At 41.9% G+C, this 20,293-nt stretch overlaps 1 protein-coding gene across 3 annotated transcripts in view; it reads left to right on the top strand.

The window, feature by feature from the left end:
- fbn1 (fibrillin 1) overlaps positions 1 to 20,198 on the top strand; it is an 85,556-nt gene extending 65,358 nt beyond the window's left edge. For all 3 annotated transcript variants that reach the window (XM_044134742.1, XM_044134752.1, XM_044134735.1), the window contains 28 exons: positions 441 to 509; positions 609 to 734; positions 2,218 to 2,340; positions 2,436 to 2,594; positions 2,675 to 2,746; positions 2,826 to 2,951; positions 3,077 to 3,199; positions 5,260 to 5,385; positions 5,493 to 5,609; positions 5,695 to 5,820; positions 5,900 to 6,019; positions 6,854 to 6,979; positions 9,812 to 9,964; positions 10,073 to 10,132; positions 10,237 to 10,356; positions 10,463 to 10,582; positions 10,651 to 10,773; positions 11,262 to 11,393; positions 12,263 to 12,388; positions 12,854 to 13,060; positions 13,149 to 13,274; positions 13,489 to 13,611; positions 14,069 to 14,185; positions 16,343 to 16,471; positions 16,557 to 16,676; positions 17,235 to 17,466; positions 17,545 to 17,728; positions 18,669 to 20,198. In XM_044134742.1, coding sequence (XP_043990677.1) covers positions 441 to 509; positions 609 to 734; positions 2,218 to 2,340; positions 2,436 to 2,594; positions 2,675 to 2,746; positions 2,826 to 2,951; positions 3,077 to 3,199; positions 5,260 to 5,385; positions 5,493 to 5,609; positions 5,695 to 5,820; positions 5,900 to 6,019; positions 6,854 to 6,979; positions 9,812 to 9,964; positions 10,073 to 10,132; positions 10,237 to 10,356; positions 10,463 to 10,582; positions 10,651 to 10,773; positions 11,262 to 11,393; positions 12,263 to 12,388; positions 12,854 to 13,060; positions 13,149 to 13,274; positions 13,489 to 13,611; positions 14,069 to 14,185; positions 16,343 to 16,471; positions 16,557 to 16,676; positions 17,235 to 17,466; positions 17,545 to 17,728; positions 18,669 to 19,055 — 3,872 coding nt within the window. In that variant the 3' untranslated portion in view covers positions 19,056 to 20,198. The remainder of the gene's footprint in view (positions 1 to 440; positions 510 to 608; positions 735 to 2,217; positions 2,341 to 2,435; positions 2,595 to 2,674; positions 2,747 to 2,825; positions 2,952 to 3,076; positions 3,200 to 5,259; positions 5,386 to 5,492; positions 5,610 to 5,694; positions 5,821 to 5,899; positions 6,020 to 6,853; positions 6,980 to 9,811; positions 9,965 to 10,072; positions 10,133 to 10,236; positions 10,357 to 10,462; positions 10,583 to 10,650; positions 10,774 to 11,261; positions 11,394 to 12,262; positions 12,389 to 12,853; positions 13,061 to 13,148; positions 13,275 to 13,488; positions 13,612 to 14,068; positions 14,186 to 16,342; positions 16,472 to 16,556; positions 16,677 to 17,234; positions 17,467 to 17,544; positions 17,729 to 18,668) is intronic.
- The last annotated feature ends 95 nt before the right edge of the window (positions 20,199 to 20,293 follow it).

Genomic DNA, 20,293 nt, shown 5'->3' with positions numbered 1-20,293 from the left:
TAGCAGTAACTCCAGAGTTCAACACAAATGTACATTTCTCCTCAGTGCTATTTTCATGCCGTGCGACGAAGGTTCGCTGTAATTGTTGCTGCTGGTAAAGATGAGACAGCTTTGTCCTGCTAACATGGAAATTACCACCAGATGGTTCAAAACAATGCAGGCAATGACTCATCCCTTTCAGCTGGAGGATACGCCGGCTGCTGGGACAAGAACAGACAGTTATCTCTGAGAAGTCGCAGTCATGTCCAGTCCACCAGACTCCGATATTCACTGGCAGATCTCAGACGTCTGATTAGAAAAAGAAAAAAAACAACGAGCATCTTTTATGTGACCTAGTTTCAGGCAACTGTTCCCGGCAGATCCTGGAATGCAGCAAACTTTACTGGTGTTTGGTTGTTGCGTGGCTGATGTTCATTGTGATTTGGTATTGCATGTTACAGCTGATTACAAGACACTGTGTCCTGGAGGAGAAGGCTTCAGACCAAACCCTGTCACAGTCATCTTGGAAGGTCAGACAAAGACATGCTGTCATTTAACTACATTTATCCACAGCCAAACACGGTGCCACTGATATTTTTTATTTATTTTTTTTTATTGTTTTTTTGCAGACATCAATGAATGTCTAGAACTTCCTGGCCTGTGCCAGGGAGGACGGTGCATCAACACATTTGGTAGTTTCCAGTGTGAATGTCCAAGAGGTTTTGCCCTGAACATCGAAACCAGAGTCTGCGAAGGTATAATGCACACACCCTCATAGGGAACACACACACACACACACACGCACGCACGCACACACACACACGCACACACACACACACACACACACAGGGAACCTATCCCTCTCAATCAATTGCCCCAGGATGCTTTTGTGAGAAAATTGAGGTCATTATGGAGAGTAAACAAGAAAATAAAAATATTGGACCATTGCTCCTGAGTCTATCCCAGAATGTCTCTGTTCTGGTTCCTGTCTGCTATCCCGGCAGTGCTTGGCCAGGAGGATGAAACAGCTGAGTTCATAGCTTTCAGAGGGGTGAGACTCTGATGTGGTCAGCCCTCTCTTCAGGGAGGTGGACTGGGTTTCTGAAAGACAGGCCAAAGATGATAGAAAATGGGAGGAATGGAAGATCGAGGGGAAAATCTAAATAAAAAGAGTGTTTAGAAAGCGGTAATAGGACCAGAGGGGAAAGGAGGAACCTGTGGGTAGGACAATCGCACGGCTGGTGACATTTTTATGTGCGCACGTTTGTTTGCTGGACCCTTAAGAGCGAATGAGGACACCACATCCGTTCATTCTTAAGTAAAAAAAACCCCAAAAACACTTCTTTTGTTTTTCTGCAAGTAAAGTGACTGCAGTAATGTTGATGCGGAAATAACTTGTGCTAAACATTGTTAGTGACTATGATTAGCATCCAGTCATAGTCAGTTTCAATTATTAGCATTGTTGTCAGGTTGTTTCTCCACTTTTACCTCAAAGGAAATGACATCACGTCTGCAAAACTGGTATTTTGTGTGTATGTCTGGATTAAATGTCAAATGTAGATAGATTATAAATTATTACTGCAAAGAGCCACCAGGTTAATTAGTAAATATGAAGGCTTTAACAGCATCTAGACGTCATTTCAGACGTTTTCTTCCTAGTTTTGAAGGATTTTAAGATTTTTTTCCTCCCTGTTTGGTTGCTTCTAAATATTTTCACACCTAAAAATTTTTTTAGAAACCTAAGGACAAAAAAAAAAAAAAATGCTAGTATTTTGTAACCATTCAGTGAATGCGCTTATAAAAATTCAGTTCAAACCTGTTGTTTTGGAATTGTGTATTTAAATCTGGTTCCCATCCAAATTATGCACATCTGCGCCCAGAAGAGGTAGAGACCAAATTGAATTCAGCTTAATGGAAAACTTAGAAAGTTTGCTGAAAAATGTATAGTTCCGTTTGTCCCTTGCTGCTAAATTTATTTTACAAAAATACCCATTTTTCTGTTTACCCACTTTTCTGTTCTTTTAATGCATCAAACCCAAAATCTGCTTCTAAGCATATCAGATATCATGTTCCTCAAAACCTAAATAGAAATAATCTTATTTACAACCTACATCAGAGTTTCTGCTGCTAATATCTACAAGTAAATAATAGAAATATTTATTGGTTGTTATTTATGTGTTTCAACAAGTGAAAAACCAGACTCATACACTAACATTTCCTCTCTGTTTCCGGATGAAGATATCAACGAGTGCGAACAACCGGGAATCTGCGGCCCCGGCCAGTGCTACAACACCATCGGCAACTACACCTGCATCTGCCCCACCGACTACATGCAGGTCAACGGCGGCCACAACTGCATGGGTGAGTCTGAATGCTTCACAGCAGCAGGAAAAATGTCTCGGACGTTTGGTGCCAAACTCACATTTGGCTGTTTTTGTTTCTCTGTATAAAAAAAGACATGAGGAAGAGCTATTGCTACAGGAACTTTTACTCAGACAACAGGACCTGCGATGGAGAGCTGACCTTCAACATGACGAAAAAGATGTGCTGCTGCTCCTACAACATCGGCCGTGCTTGGAATAGGCCGTGTGAGCAGTGCCCTGTGCCCAGCACCAGTGAGCTCCGAAGCCAGCGCCTGTTCCTTTGTTATAAACATCCTCTTTCCCTAGTTAATTCATGATTTATGTACTATTAGATGAGTTTGCCATCCTCTGCGGCAGTGAGAGGCCAGGATATTACATCGACATCACTACCGGACGGGTTATTGGTAAGATTTTACAATCCTACTGCTTGTTTATGGAAAACAGGTTTTTAAAATCATCCTCTGCGTTGTTGTCATTCCATAGATATCGACGAGTGCAGGGAAATCCCAGGTGTGTGTGAGAACGGAGTGTGTATCAACATGATAGGCAGCTTCAGATGCGAGTGTCCCGTCGGCTTCATCTACAACGACAAGTTGCTGATTTGTGAAGGTGATGTCCGCAGTCACACGTTGATCGAAGACATTCTTAGAAATCCTGTTTAGACAAAGGAGACTGACTAATTCAGGTCAACTAAAGTCTAATGTGTGTGAACATGCTGTCTTTACGGATGCCAGATATCGACGAGTGCCAGAACGGACCCGTGTGCCAGCAGAACGCAGATTGCTTGAACATGCCTGGAAGTTACCGCTGCGAGTGTAAAGCCGGATACCGCTTCACCTCCACCGGACAGTGTCTGGGTAAGGATGGACACTCCAGGTGCCTTTAGAGTGGACGCAACACGAGAACCGCCAACTGGGTTGACTCTAAGAGAAAAAGGCTTGATACTCAGTACCTCCTTGAGTTATGAAGTTTTTTGATGATTACTGTGTCAGAGTATCTTGAATTGCAATATGAAATTTAGATGATCTGCTACAAATGTTTGTACTTTTGCCGTTTTGGTGGGTACATGTCAGACTTTTGCAGCAGCCATTCGCCATGGGACATTTCAAACCTGTATCACTATGGACCCACTTTAAACCAAGAGTAAAAATGTCTTTTCACTCTACTTTAAGTCAAGGTCATGTGGCTACATGACTCCCTTTAGCATTCACTCTCAGCAGGGGGCTGCTTTGAGTTATGTCATTTGATCAACTGAGTCAACTGGTCCATACACGGATCAGAACCACAGTCAGGAAACCGGTTGCATTGGGAAACCTTCAGAAAATAACGTACAAATTAAATTATACATGGAATTAAAGACTAAAATGTGCAAATCTTCTAGGAAATAAGCTGGTGTACGATAGTACTTATGCATTAAATGGAGTGAGAAGGAGCTAAATGGTCAAGAAGAGTATTGAGGAAAGGTAAGCTCTGTTGAGAACGAGACACCAGAGTAACTAATCTCGTCCACTTGAAGCGGAGACCGACCCAGTGGGAGCAGCCCATTTTCTGACCGTGCCCTCAGACTTGAAAGAACTGACTCATCCGCTTCACGCTCGGCTGTGATTCACTCCAGCGTATGAAGAACTACTTCACAAACAAAAAGCAAGAGCGAGAGCCTCCTCTCCATGACTGCAGTTTGAACCTCTGCCCAGGAATAAAACAAAGGTCGGAGACAATGAATTCATGCTTGAGATACAGCTTTAACCTTTTGACCACGTTTGTCCCGCTCACGATTGAAATATTATTTTTATCCGACGTCAAATCAGAGCATTGTGACAGCGATATTTAACCCCCGAAACAGCAGAACATGCCTATCTCTACTCCTTTCCTTTATATCCTCCCTCAGACGAAAGAGCCAAAAAATATATTCATTAATTTCTAAAAGGATTGTCTAGTCTTCCTCACTTATGAGAACGTTGTTGAACTTTACTTTCCTCCGTGCGATAAGCCAGAGTTGAAGCAGCAGAGGAAGCTCGGCGACATTTGGGGCCGAACAGAAGTTTTTCATGGCGTTCTTGATACTAACGGGGAGAGAATGCGAAGCATGTGTTGAGCTGTTGAACATGTGCTTCAGCATATCTGAAACATGTTGCTGTCAGAGCGATAAGGAAATGTTAAATCAACATCCTGTTTTGCTTCCTGCTTTTCATGCAGTTCCCAAGAACAAAACAGACTCGTGATAAAAAGCTTTCAGGGTCGGAATGCCTTCCAACAGATTTGGAGTGTATTTATGTTGCAATCATGCCAATAATTTAATTTGCGTAAAGCCAAAAAAAAAGAAAAAGAAGACTCATATAAGAAACTGCTCTTTTAATTGATTTTGATCAACTTTGACTTCCTCTTCCGTTTCCTTTTTGTCACATTTATCAGCATCAATTGTAAAAATGGCTTTGTGAGAAAATTCTTCTGGGAATTTAAGCAAATTTGCATAATCAGAAACTTGAATGTTGTTCAAGGTTATGATTTAAGTGTTTTTTTCACCGCTATTTTCTAACAATAAATATGAATCTTAAATCTTATGTTCTCTTATTCTCTCCATTTTAAAAACTGCCCTGGGAAACAGGAAGTCATGGATTACTATTTAAAAGTACTCAACACACTTCAAAAATTAACATTAATAATTTTAGATTTATTTTATAGGATTTATTAAGGATGCCTTTCATGTAAGCTCTCATTATATTGGTAAAAAAATAAATGTTCATGGGTCAGAAAATAGTAATGTATTAAAGTCTGAATTTATTTCAAGGTTTAATACATAATACAGACAATAAAAAATTAAAGCTGCTTTATTTGCGTTTTTTATTAGATTTCTTTTTTTTTCAAAAGTGCCCCTCAGTTTAACCCAGTGTTGACAATTGTCTTTCTCTGTCTTCAGATCGTAACGAGTGCGTGGAGAACCCTGGCATATGTAATCCTGGTCAGTGCATCGACACGCTGGGAAGCTACCGCTGCCTCTGCCCCAACGGCTACAAAACAACTCCCGATCGGTCGATGTGTGTCGGTGCGTCCTTCTGTATTTTATCTTTCTTCCTCTTTGCGCTTGTTGTTCAGGTTTTGTCGTCACTGAAGTGAGAAACGTAAATGTTGTTTGTGATGAAACCTTGTCAGACGTGGACGAGTGCGAGAGGCAGCCCTGTGGCAACGGGACCTGCAAGAACACGGTGGGCTCCTACAACTGCCTGTGCTACGTCGGCTTCCAGAACTCGCACAACGGCGACTGCATAGGTGGGCGCTGCTGGTCCCTGTAGCGAGGATAACAGAAAAGCTCAGAGTCGGTGCATTCTCTGACACGTCCCTGTGTTTTGATCAGACATCGACGAGTGCGCCACGCAGAGGGGCTTGTGTCGAAACGGGCAGTGCTTGAACTCGGTGGGAAGCTTCTTTTGCGTGTGCAACGACGGCTATGAGATCACATCAGACGGCAGACTCTGTACAGGTGATAACCTTTACCTTTTTCTTGTGTTACTAAACGCAGCTTTCGTTAGTTTTACTTATTTCTCTTTACTTTTTTCCAGACATCAATGAATGTGCGGTGAATCCCGGCACTTGTGGGAAAGGGACTTGTGTGAATATGGACGGCACCTACAGGTGTATTTGCCTGCCTGGCTACTATCTCCACGAGGAAACATGTGAAGGTACAGGAAGCTATGGGGACCTTGAACACAAATAACAGCAGAAATCTGCGTAGCATAAAAAAGCATACACACACATACACACACACACAAAGCGAAAATTTTCACATGAGCAAATCTGATCTTAGACTAATTCTGCTTAGCAGTAAAAATGTCCCCTTTGACTAGACCTGAGCCAGAACCCATGTATTGTTTATGCAGCGGATCTGATGAACGGACATTCAGCAGACCCAAACGCATTCCTGCTTCTTGCCTTGTTCTTGAAACCGGGGAAGAACTGCAATGACTTCTCTGCAGCACCAGGATTGTTTTTATTTCTACTTTTTTTTTTGAGAAATAAAATTTAACAACCATTGTCGATGACAAATAATTTCCCTATTTATTCCAGATATTAATCTGTTTTCACATTTGTCATATATACACTGCTGAAATCTACGGAAGAGGATTAGGGACACCAAAAAATATATATATTATACATATTAAAGGTTTTTAAGCATTTCATTTTTTATGTAACTTTTTTTGTTCTGCAAACACCATTTTATTGGAGGGAAATAAGTGAGGGTAATACAATCATATTACAAATAAACCTGGTCTCAGCAAAATAGTTAAAAAGTGAATAAATGCAAACCAAATTGCCAGTATGGAGAAAATAAATGAAAGAATGAAAAGGCAAAGAAAATATTAGTGGAATAAAATAATATCAAGACATATTTAGCTGTTGATTTTGCCAATTTCAATCCTACAAATGTTTGACATGCAATCATTCCTAAATAAATGTGTTTTCAAAGCTTTCATTTCTGAGCACTGTGGCTGATGACATTCCTAATCCTTTGTCAGACATCGATGAGTGCGCCCAGTCTCCTGAGATCTGCATGCTTGGAAAATGCACCAACTTCGATGGAAGCTTCACCTGCGAGTGCCCCGAGGGTTTCCAGCTCTCTGCGTCGGGACGCAGATGCTTAGGTGAGCGCAAGTGGATGAAAAGAGAAACCGTGACGCTACTGCCTGCATCTGCTTCACGGGACAAGGTTGGGAAGCTCTCAGCAGAGAGATGAAGTAAAGTTTTCTGGCTGTTTCATGACAGCTTACTCTGTTCCAGCTGGTTCTGCTGCCTCAGCCTCGACGAGACCAAGGGTGGCTCTGAGCAGATCAATTTTCCATTTCCTCGCATGCATGCATGCGTGTGTGTGTGTGTGTGTGTGTGTGTGTGTGTGTGTGTGCGTGTGTGTGCGTGTGTGTGCCTTTACACGTACTTGGTGTGCGCTGTTAGGCTGGGTGGGGTTGTGCTGAGTTCTCTATAAGGGAGTTCCCTCTCCAAACACTGAAGTGATGACTTCATCAGTTTACAGCTTGCGTTCCACTTCTCTCTACGGTTTTAGAAAGTGCTAAAATTTGAAGCCTAAGTCTGGCTGTCAGAGAAAATGTGTTTCTGTTAAAACCGACAGGGAGGCATTTGCTAAGATCACAGAGATTTATAAAGTTTGTGGTAAATTTTATATCATATACTTAATTTTCTACTTAATTTTCAGGAAAAACATTTTTAAAAAATGTTTTTCCTGAACCAGTGTTCTAGTGGGGTTAGCTCCACTTCAGTGAACTTCAGCCACAGCTGTGCATGAAATATTCTTGTGATTTTAATTTGTGTAAATATGTCAGTCTCTGCATCGATAGACTAGAGGAAAACGAATATGTTGACATTTCAAGCGGCATGTTCAAAACTGTTTTCTTCTCCAAAAGATGGTGAAATCCTTTTTTCTTTCCTCAGATTTTCATTTTTAAGAGTCGGTCATCCTCACTGTTATATATCTCCACATATTCAGTTTGTACAGAAGAAAACTAGGTAGTACGTCAAACAAACCGGTATGTGCTCGACTTTTACTGATTGTGTTTAATATGTTTTCATTTACTGCCAGTCAAGGTTTTCCACATCAGTTGTCACCAATCGCAGTCTACTCTTTTTTCCAAGTTCGCATTTATTTCAAAACCTCATTTTGAGCTTTTTACTTATTTTTACTCTTTAAGAGGTTGTTCTTGCTTCTGATTAAAAATAAACTATGTCTCGTCGACATTTTTGTTCGCCACATCGTCATAAAGCTCCATCAGTCTCCCCAAAGGAATGGCTGAAAAATCCATGGCGAAAAGAAACATGACACTGTTGAACATTTTTCTCACAGCACCAGGTGTTCATGTTTGTGGTCTTTGCCTCTGAGCCAGGTGTGTGTGCGCGCGCGTCGGCATGTGTGGGTGTGTGTGTGTGTGTGTGTGTGTGTGTGTGTGTGTGAAGAAAGCTTATTTGTGTTGAGTTCAGTGAAGGCCAGAGATTGCAGGAGGGCACTGCCATGTGCTTCTCATTACAAGGAAGTCGCTGCGTAGTCAAAGAGGAACAAGAAAGACACACAACTCTGTGCAGAGAATTATACAGCTTTTTTAAAACATATTTGATTTATTAAGGAAAAACACTAACTTCTTTTAACACACGTGTAATGAGAAAAACAAGACCATTATCATTAGGGCTGCAATTGAATGTTCCTTGTACACAGTTAAACAATGGCCTTCTGTTTGGTCCCCGCAGCATGACTATTACCATGTTTCTGAGACCTAACAGAGGTTTTCCGAATTAAACTCGGCTCAGTTTATTTATAGAGTGGTAATTGGCAACAAATGTCGCCTCAACACACTTTATCCATCTGTGTCATATCCAGTCGGGTTGAATGCAGTTCAGTCCAAATTCTGTTCAGATCAATCCAGTTCAATCAAACTACATGGTCCCATTTGGATCCAGTTGAAGTTCTTGCTGAAATGGGCTGAGACCAAGAAGTCTCAAAAAAGTTTTTTCTTTTTTGTTAGAATAAAAATAAAAATAATAATAATAATAATCTAGAGCATTATGAAGTATTCTTATGAAGTGTAAAATGCTCTGCTCTAAATACATCCACTTCAGTTCAACTTGAAATAAAATTCAATCTATTTTAGTTAAAGTCGCCTGGTTGATGGCAGCACCGGCTCTTCCATTGGCTCTATCTAGGAAACGTTTTCCAGCTCACTTTTGACTGTCTTTCAAAGAATTTACATTCTGAGAGGTTTGCATTAATCCAACCAATGCAGTGTTTCAAGAATAAAAATGTTGCATTTACCTGTACAAATTGCTCACGGGTAGAGTGTTTTAGAGTGTTTTTAGAGTGTATTAGTTGTTGGGGAAAAAAAAAAAGAGAAGTGACGCCAAGAAGTGAAGAATCGACAGTAAAGCTGGACCAGTGCATTCACTGACTGTCTGTCCCTGTCAGCCTCCTCTTGTTTTAGAGATCGCCGTTGAATCTGAAAGAAATGATGTTTTTGGAGGGCTTCTGAGGAAGGTGGCTTCATGGGTTAGATGGAGATTTCTGTCTGTTTCGGTGATTGTGGGGTGAAAAAAATGGTCCACCTCCCCATAAGTTTAACAGTTTCTCTGAAAAACTGTGGCCTCCCCTCCTCCTCCCTCCTGGTTTTTTTTTATCACCCTCCTATTGTTTCACACATAAGTTACAGATATTTCACTGACATATTTATCAAAAAAAAAAAAAAAAGCTATATAAAGTGTGCAAGATGCATTTAACTGGTTCAAGGACCTGATGGAGCCATAATATGTTGTTTTTATCTTCTAATACCTAAAACTTCAGATGTGGTATGAGATAGCTTTGCATTTAGGCACAAACTCCCATAAATTTATGAAACAAATGTTTTCCTAAACTTTGTAAATCAGTAAGACTTCCTTTCTGTCTGCTACATTTGTTCTCTTTTGTGGGTTTTGACCCTCAGACATCCGTGTGAGCTACTGCTACACCAAGTTTGAAAACGGACGCTGCCTGTCACCGAAGGCTCTGAACACGTCTAAGGCAGAATGCTGCTGCACTTCCATGCCTGGCCAAGGATGGGGAAGTCCCTGTGAGATCTGCCCCAGGAAAGATGAGGGTGAATATCCTTCCTGACACACATACAAAATCAGCAAAGCATCCAAATGTTGGAGAAGGGCACAGATATTATCTTTAATTTGTGACTTTTCCTGTTGCTTATTCGCAGATGCTTATCCTGTTCTGTGTCCTAATGAGGGATATAAGCGGGGACCAGATGGCCCTAAAGGTTTCTGACCATGATCTAAACAAAAGCTACAATAAGTTTCATCTGCTCTATATTTCTTGCATGTGCTGAAGTTGTGCTGATTTATTTGTTCATTTTCATTCCAGATATTGATGAATGCCTCAACAACCCATGCGTTAACGGTCAGTGCATCAACACAGACGGATCCTTCCGCTGTGAATGTCCAACGGGATACAGCCTTGATATCAGCGGAGTCACATGTGAAGGTGAGTTTATTTGGTTCCACGGTGTCGGCATGTAACCCAATCTAATTTACTTGTCTCATTCCCTCGTTCCAGTAAGCCAAGGTTTAACTAACTCTCTTCGATGCAGATAAAAACGAGTGCGAAATCGGAAATCCATGCGGCAACGGCACGTGTACTAACGTCGTCGGCGGGTTTGAGTGTGCGTGCGATGACGGCTTCGAGCCCGGGCCGATGATGACCTGTGAAGGTATGAGAGTCTGAAAGTCCATCCTCTGTCCTGCAGTCTTGACAATTGACTTTTCCTTGATTCCTTAGACATCAACGAGTGTTCCCAGAATCCTCTGCTGTGTGCGTTCCGCTGTGTTAACGTGATCGGCTCCTACGAGTGCAAATGTCCCACGGGCTACGTCCTGCGCGAGGACAGGAGGATGTGTAAAGGTACCTCAATGAAACCACTCAGTCTCCCCGTTTCTTTCGTATGTGGTCTATTGACGAGGTCATGTAGGGTGGGTCGGAAAGTTTCTGTGCCCCTCAGACATAGCGGCCCCACCTATAAAGTTGCATAACTTGTTATCTAAGCGAGATCCTCAGTGAATCTCTGTCTGGGATGAACTCAAAACAGTCTGACAACTGTAACCAGTCAAGTCCCTGTTTATACTTCCACTCTTTAAAATAGCTTAGGTACCATAGCAACAGATGTATTTGTAGAGAAGCACTGAAACAGGAGGATCCCATCAGCAATCGTAACATCACTGTTTAGAGTAAAACTTCAAACAGATTGTTAAATCTGCAACTTCATGCCTGCTGATCCAGAAGACCTCAGAGTTGGAGTATGTTGAGGAGTGTCTTAGTAAGGCCACTGATAAAGTTCCTAAAATAAACTCTGCTTCTTCTTCTGACTTTAAGCTTGTTGTCTGACTTTCCAGACCAAAACGAGTGCGAAGATGGTATAGATGACTGTTCCAGCCGAGGAATGACTTGCAAGAACCTGATTGGTACATACATGTGCATCTGTGCACCTGGATACACACGGCCGCCTAATGGAGATGGATGCATGGGTAAATATTACACGGCTCTGGCTCTGCTTTCACTGACATTATTCTGATTTTCTAGTTTCGGACATGAATAAAAAAATAAACATATGTGCAGTTTTCAACACAATCCTGTCTCTTTGGGACTGTTCGACTAAATTTACTCTTACAAAGATTGGCAACCAGATTACAAGAACTTGAAAACAAAATCTTAAGAGAAATATCTCTTCTACACACCTGCCCAAACATTTAACAGAAACAAACAACAACATATGTTCGTTGTTCACTTCAATTCTTTTCAGTTTATTTAAATAGATCCCACTCAACGTCAAAGAGCTTCCAATTAATATCTTGTTCTGTTTGGTCAAAATTCAGTCCAAATCAATCCAACTCATTTCAGTTCTATGCATTCAAATCATCACTGTGGAAAGGAACCACTCCCTTTTAACAAGAAGAAAAGTTTAGGCTCAGTAGGAGAAGCCATAGGCTTGAGAAGGCAGAATAAACAAAGAATAAAGTGATTCACCAGAAGTACTTCCTTAAGAGAAAACAAAAAAAGAGAACGCATAACTAATGTCAGCGACAGTGCAATACTCACGATGGGAAAGGAAAACAACTGTAAATGCAGCAATAGCTCTTGAGATGACTCATTAAGAAAAGAGATAAAGCAAAATACAGGAACAGTGGGCCAGCTGTAACTTTTATGGAAGTCTGATCTAATCCAAGCATATTGAAAGAACTCTAAAGACTTTCTTTGGCAATGCAGAGTGTTGTGACAGCTTTACCCCAGAACCTGGAACAAATATAAAAATCTTATCTTAGCACACTAAATTAAGTAAATGTGACAACACATCACAACACATAATTTCTGCCTTTGGTTGTGGTTTTTGTCTCAGACCTCAATGAGTGTTCGGCTAAACCAGGAATCTGTAAGAACGGCCGCTGTGAGAACACGGTTGGAAGCTACCGCTGCAGATGTGACCAAGGATTCGTTGCTAACCCCACACAGACAGAATGTATCGGTATGTAGTTGTTAATCCACTGTGCATGCCTTCTTAACCCTCATTGTCTTAATTTCATTGTCGTTTCACTTCATTGTTTGGACAACGCTCGGACAGAGACGCTGCTCTTACTTGTTACATCATTGAGTGTTCTTGCTGTCTTCGTGGGAAGTTGGGCCTTTTTTCCTCTGTCTGCTTCTATCCAGACAGAGACAAGCAAAAGCTCTCCTACCTTGTCTGAATATGCACGCCTGGGCAGCTGTACCATGTTAAGATTGGTGAGAAAAGCTCCTGAGGGACACTTTAAATCTCATGTCTGTGTAGCTATCTTTCTCCTCACAGACAGCAGTGATAGAGGCGTGTGGGTTATCTATCTATGTCTGGCGTGTGAAGTCAGGTCCCGTCTGGGTGGTATCGTCTGCTTTCCACAGGCTCTGCTGGTCTCTCCCTCATGTTTCCGTCCTCTTTGCCTCTCTCCTTGTTCAGATAACCGCGAAGGCTTCTGTTTCACCGAAGTTCTGACCACGCTGTGTCAGATGAGTTCTAGTAACAGGAACCTGGTGACCAAGTCGGAGTGCTGCTGCGACGGAGGTCGAGGCTGGGGAACCACCTGTGAGCTCTGCCCCCTGCCTGCCACCACCCAGTACAAGAAGATGTGTCCACTTGGACCTGGGTTCACCACTGACGGCAGAGGTATTCCAAATTCAAGAGTTTTGCACATTACTCCCAGATCTCAGCTTCATAAACTTCTGTGGGGTAAACCTTTCTCGTTTCCTTCCAGACATTGATGAGTGTCGTGTGATGGGAAACCTTTGCAAGAACGGTCGGTGCCTCAACACTTTGGGCTCCTACAACTGCGTCTGCAAACCTGGATACACCACTGACATCTCTGGCACACAGTGCGTGGGTAAGCATGACCTGCTCTCCAATTGTTTAATCCTTACACATGCCGCTCCTTCCTCTTGTTCTTGTTTCTGCTGTCTAGTGAAGAGTTGAAACTCTGTTGGTGAAGTTCTCCCAGCCCAGAGCTCCATATGCCCCATTATGGAGTTGCTAGCGGCAGCATTCAAACTCTTCTGCCTTTTTGTTTTACTCTTTGTTTTTTTCTGCTCACGCTTTAGATGTGGATGAGTGCATACAGGCACCTAAGCCTTGTAACTTCATCTGTAAGAACACAGAGGGAGGCTACCTCTGCTCCTGCCCCCGAGGATACGTCCTGCAGGAAGACGGAAAGAGCTGCAGAGGTGATGCACAAAACATGCATTCACATACAGTGAAACACAACCCCGAAATATTCAAAGAACCCTTCCATGATTTAGCTTCCAGGTTAGAGCCGCTGCAGTGCGTGTGCATGTGTGTGTTCAGGAACTGTGATGCAGTGCATCCGCCTGTGTCTCTGTTTATCGAGCCTTTGCACAAGTCTAAACAAGTGTATTCATGCTGTCCCTTTTTGAGGGCCTCTTTCATCTTTATTTACTGTAGCTTCAGTCCTCCCCCTCTGCAGTATCCCTCTGTGTGTCCGGTGTCTGCTGCCTTTGCAGTTCATTTGTAGGCCAAAAGCTGTACAAGCACAGGGATGTAGCTCAGAAAGGAGCGTGCAAGTCTTTTCACTGTGTCTTAAGCACATTAGTTCAACATCTGAGCAGTTTTGAATTATCTTGAAAAGCAAATGCTTCACCCTGTTGAACCTCGCACTTTCAGATCTGGATGAGTGCTCAACCAAACAGCATAATTGTCAGTTCCTGTGTGTTAACACCATTGGCGGCTTCACGTGCAAGTGTCCCCCTGGCTTCACCCAGCACCACACCGCCTGCATTGGTAAGTATTACCTCATCATCCATCTGCATTTTAATAATATTCATGTCTTTGTTTGTAAAATGGCAATGAAAACCTTAACTAAAGGTAGTTCAGTGTCACTGTATTTACTGGTCTTGGCCTACCTTCAGACTAAGACCAGACCACGATTTTGAGTGAGACGAAACAAAGACCAAGATCAAACCAATGACAGAGTTTTCTGGCTAGAGCCAGTTCCCGAATGTGATTCTGAACCAGTGTCCTGTGTTTTCAGTGGAAGAATGAGATTCTTGAGATTCTTCCTGATTTGGTTCAACCATCATGGAATACCTAGTTTTTCAGCACAAAGCCATGACATCACTGCTGCATCACTCATAGGCCGGTTTAACTACACAAAGAAACAACAGTCATTGTGGAAAACATGATCTGCTCAGGAAGTCCACCAGTTGGTTATATTCTGGACTTGTCCAGTGTTTCAGCACCCAAAATGAGAAGCTATATGCTGGGCTGGTTCAATAGATGGAAAATGTTATTTGAACAAACATTTTTTTAAACAAAGAAGCAGCACTTGAAGGGCATCAAGGTCCGCCATCTTGCCACTACCCTTTTCTTGTACAGCCCTTCTGTGTTGTGTAGGAAAAAAATAAGAAAGTAATATATATCTATAACTTTTTTTGAAAAATGTTTACCCTAAATGTAGCAGCTTGCATTACCTCATATCAAAACTAGCACAGGGAACCCTCAGTTGGGACATCAGGAATGACCTCAACAAGGCCTCGTAGAAGATGTTGAGGTCTGAGAATGTACAAGCAATGAGGTTAGAAAAATATGGGTGTGACATGAATAATAAAAATTATTTCTTGATACAATTGCAACATTAAGAGCCAAAAGGGTCTTTCGTGTGAAAGCTCTTTAGTGGACACCTCTGAAATATCGACCAGCTGTTAAAACATCGAGACTACACTTTTGACTCATGTGTTCAAATGTTTGTTCATTCTACTGAAAATAGTTAACTCTGTTGAATAAAACGAAGCATTCAGGTTCAATTAGAACATTGTTATCAAAAGTTTAAAAAATATATTGTTTTTTTGCAACCTTATATTAGCATTGATGAGTTTTCACACCGTCAAATTGATCAGATCCAGAACTGTAAAGAAGACAGCATGTTACATTTCAATTCTTATGTTATACCTATGCAGACACAAAAAAATGATGTGATCCTTACCCGATGCCACAATTATTTAAAACCTTTCCATCTTCAGAACAATATTAGAACCTGGTCAGTTTTATTGAGGCTGGATGGCAAGAACTGACTGAATTTCACATAATATTCTGTGGACCTTAGTTTGCCAAAGTATTCATGTTGACCACCTTCTTGAAATACATATTTTGTTTACATTTATTCGCATATTTTAAGATAAAACCAGATATATTCATATGCTGTATTAGGCTACAATATTAGAACCTGCCTAATACATATGAAACAAGTAAATATTGTACTTGTTACCATATTTATTCTATTTTCTAAATGCTAAAACGATAAGTGAAACAGTTTGTTTGTACCGTCTTCAAATCCAGAATTTTACATACATATCCTTAGCATTTTGTAGAATCAACTTTCAAACTATATGGCTTTTGAGTCAAACAATAGTTTATTGGATTCTAGTCCATTCCTACTGAGAGAACTGATGTAACTAGATCAGGTTTATTGGCCACCTTACTCACACACACCTCTTCAGTTCTGCCCACAAGTTTTCTATGGAGTTGAGATCTGGAGTTTGTAATGGCCAGTCCAAAACATGGACCAATTGTCCTGAGGGTAAATGTCCATTTGGAAGACACGTTTGTGTCCAATACAGAACCTACTGACAGATGTTTTGATCTGTTGCTTCAATATTTCTTCATAATGTGTTTCTTTGTGATGCCATATTTAGTTAAATACACTAGTTGAATGAATGAATTCACACTTTTAGTCACGTGGATATTGAATCCAGGCAAGACCTACACTTGTTGCATTGCATATATAAAACTGTAAAGGTCTTACCTGATTTCATATCAGACAGAAAGGGAAGAAAAAAAAGGATTTAGCGTCTTTTTAAACAGTGAACACTGTATGGTTTCAGCTGTAAATCCAGGTCACAATCATCTTCCCTGCCTGAACCTCCTCTTCCCTCTGCACAGACAACAACGAATGTTCAACTGACCCAAATCTGTGCGGTTCCAACGGGGTCTGCCAGAACACTCCGGGTAGCTTCAATTGTGACTGCCAGCGGGGATACTCATTAGATCCCAGTGGACAGAGCTGTGAAGGTCTGGAAAACAAAAGAGCAATCGATGGACGGGTAACAGAAATGAAACACTTACAGTCATGGTGATTTGTGCTGGTCCCTGGCAGACATGGACGAGTGCGACGGAAACCACAGGTGTCAGCATGGCTGTCAGAACTTAGTGGGTGGATACAGGTGCAGCTGTCCCCAAGGCTACCTGCAGCACTACCAGTGGAACCAGTGTGTTGGTGAGCACTGTTTTTTTTTTTGTTTGTTTGTTTTGTTTAATGACAACAGAAAAACCTTTTGGGACACAGGATGATGTAGTTTCTAAAATATCAAACAGAGGCTGCGTTTTAAGAATGAACTGTTCAAATGTGTTCAGTGTCACGAGAAATTGAAAAACATTTCTTACTGCCTTCTTGTTATTTTTGCTTAAAATCTTTTATGACTTAAATAGTAAATGACCTATAAGTGCATAGCACTTTATCTAGTCCAGAGGACCCAAAGCGCTTTAAAATACATCTCCATTCACCTATTTAAACGTTGACACAATAATATTCTAAAACAACTCATTTAGCTAAAAATTGTTGCCCCAGATAGAAATAATAAAACCAAAACTGAATCACGAGATTTTCCACCACTTCAAAGCCAGGCCCCTGTTTCTAGTTTAGGTCTCTCTACATATTGACGAGATTTAGACCAGACTTTCCCAGCATTGTTTGTGTCCTTTCACTGGAATGACCTCACACCCCCTCCCCCCAACCCCATGTTTGTTTGCTTCCCACCAACTTCCTGTGACCCAGATGAGAACGAGTGTCTGAACAGCCAGATCTGTGGGGGAGCGTCATGCCACAACACCCTGGGGAGCTTCCGCTGCCTCTGTCCCACCGGCTTCAACTACGAGCAGTCCACCGGAGGCTGCACAGACATCAACGAGTGCTCCACCAGCCACAACCCATGCAAGTTTGGCTGCTCTAACACAGACGGGGGCTACCTCTGTGGATGCCCGACTGGATACTACCGCGCTGGACAAGGGTACATTTGAGACATTCGAAAAAATAAAAAGCAGCCACCGTGTGTTCAGTTTGACTGATTGCTTTGACTCTGCTGCAGGCACTGTGTCACAGGTCTTGGCTTCACGAGTGGCAGTGTGAGTGGTGGGCAGGGAGGTGAGGAGGATGACAACTCGCTCTCCCCAGAAGCCTGCTATGAGTGTAAGATAAACGGTTACCCGAAGAAAGGACGCAAACGTCGCAGTGTCAACTCGACACATGATAGTGCTGGGGAGGACATGCAGGTAATTTGTTTGAAAGACTGGAAAACTTGAGGAGGATGTTAGTTCAGAAACTTCGACTGGAGCAGCATGCTTGATCTAGTGTTGGTGGTCTGTCAATTGTCGGATTCAGTTTGTGTCTAGATGTATAAAAAAGCCTTTCCAAGGAGGATTTGGCTGCTCAAAATACTGACCTCTGACACATCATCGGTTCAAACTTCGAATTTGCATTCATATGCTGTTAAGATGAATGAAGGACTTTTTATTTAGACACATTTTAAACATGGATGATGATGAGACATGCGTTCTTGTAAATTCACAAATATCTAGCATGATGTGAGCCAACAACAAACCAGAAAATCTAAAGCACCATTCTGTGAAAAGTATTTTGTCACAATTCAACCACAAACTTTGGTGCTCCAGTTGTGCTTTAGAGATGCTGCCCTGCTGGGACAGGAACCTCAACTCCTCATGTCTTTTGCTGTCTCCAACAGGCTTGTCTTGTGTTCGCTCAATCCATCTTTACATCAGATCTGACCAAATCTGATGAAAAGATGGATTTAATCAGATCCATCTCTGTTTTTAAAACATGTCACTTTTTTTTAAAAAAAAAAGGAAGGAGCATCTACACAGCATGAATACTGCCAACACCATGAATAACTGTAGGGAAGGTGGTGCAGGGTGAGGTGGATATTTTATTTTTATATTACTGCGTCACCTGTGTGTTTCAAATTCAGGTTGGCATCACTGAAGACCACAATAAAGGGTTGGACTGTACAATACCAAGTGATTTAAAAATTAGCTAAATAATTAGTGAGGACATCTCTCAGCATTTAACCATTTATTTAAAAAAATGAGCATAAAATCATGTAGGTGCATGACTGAAATGTGCAGAGTGTGACCTGACTGTAGAGTTAGTTCTGTTGAAAGGTGAACTTCACAAAGCATTGTTTTAATTCTTCAGCTCACTGAGGAGAACACAGTCAGCCTGGCCAGCATGGACATCGAAAACACGCTCCAGTTGCACCTGAACGTCAGCGACCTCAGCAGCCGCGAGCACATCCTGGAGTTCACCCCGGCCTTGTCCACGCTCAGCGACCACGTGCGCTACAGCGTCGACAGCGGGAACGAAGAAGGTCTCTTCAAAATCAACCAGAGGGACGGAGTCAGCTACCTGCATTTGAGCAAGAAGAAGGTCCTCCTGCCGGGGGCGTACGACCTTCAAATCAGCAGCGTCCCTCTGTACAGGAAGAAAGAGCTGGCCGAGCTGGAGGACCAACACGATAAAGACTACCTCACAGGACAGCTGGGAGATGTACTGAAGATGAGGGTGCACCTCATCCTCCATTAACCATCACCAGACTGAGAGGGGCAGATGTTGCTGGCAGCTGCAGATCCAGCGTCATGCTCACACTGCCTTAAAGGCCAAACAATTGAGACTCTGAATAAGTAGCTAGGGGCAACTAGGGGCTCGCCACCAAAGAGACAAAGTGGGAAGGGGGGGGATTACGACAACATTTGATCACCAAAGATGATTCTACATATCATAGATACAGATTCTATGAAAGGAATAGCAGCTAAGTGAGGAAATGTTCGCTTGAAGTCTAAGGAAACACATCTCCATCTGTGTTCAGAGCACTATCGAGAGTGTGAATAGGTTTTTATTTTACTGTTAAATGTCATATGATATGTGGAATCAGATGCCACTTGGAGGGGCATGTGGGCTGCAGAAAGTTATTTTATTAACTCAACTTGGTCGAAAGAGAAGAATGGGTTGAGTCCCAATAGTCTATCAATTTATTTCATCCCCTTGAGAAGTGAAGGAATGTCTTCTTCCCCAGACGCTGAAAGATGAAAACGGTTGGAAAAAAAAAAAAAAAAAAAGTTTAGGAGCGGTAAGGAACCCACTGTGGACTATTGAGATGTAACCACATCTGAGCTTGAATGAATCCTACTGCCTATTTAAACTCTGCTTTCCCATCTTTCCCACTGATCCGTATCCGTATTGGTGCTAACAACACATCTACAGACTCCTGAATGCACTGCACTACATACCCAAAACCTTAGTAGTCAAATACGATACCGACGGTCATTCTGAAGATTCCGTTTCCTCGCCGCTGCAACAACTAAGCCTGTCCGCTCTCTTCTGTGTATGTAAATTGTGTTTATACTGTAATAATCAGTGCCACTTTTAATCTATAAAGCATTTGTAAACTATAGGAAGCCCCTGGAATAGAGGGGGTCATAATGGTGCTTATAATGACCAACTACTTTCTTTGTAAACAGTGTATACAGACATCCAGTACACACACACACACACCACATTTGATGATGCCAAACCTGGGCCTTCATGATTATGCACTGAGGTCTCTGTGGCCACATGTTCTCTCACAAATAAAATCAGTGCTGCATTGTTACAGACCAGCCTGTTCTCTGTTCACATCGGTGAGGGTTTAGCTGTAAATCTACACAATAAAAACATATTTTTTGTGTATGCATGTGGTTTTATTTCCTCCTCCCTCCCCTCTTTCATCCAGGTTAAAATAACAAGAAGAGACAACAGGCGAGCCACACCACTCCTCCTCTGCA

Source organism: Gambusia affinis, linkage group LG02, assembly GCF_019740435.1.
Source record: "Gambusia affinis linkage group LG02, SWU_Gaff_1.0, whole genome shotgun sequence".
NCBI lineage: Eukaryota > Metazoa > Chordata > Actinopteri > Cyprinodontiformes > Poeciliidae > Gambusia > Gambusia affinis.
Note: the sequence above shows the minus strand (reverse complement) of the source record. Positions and strands in the feature narration are given on the sequence as shown.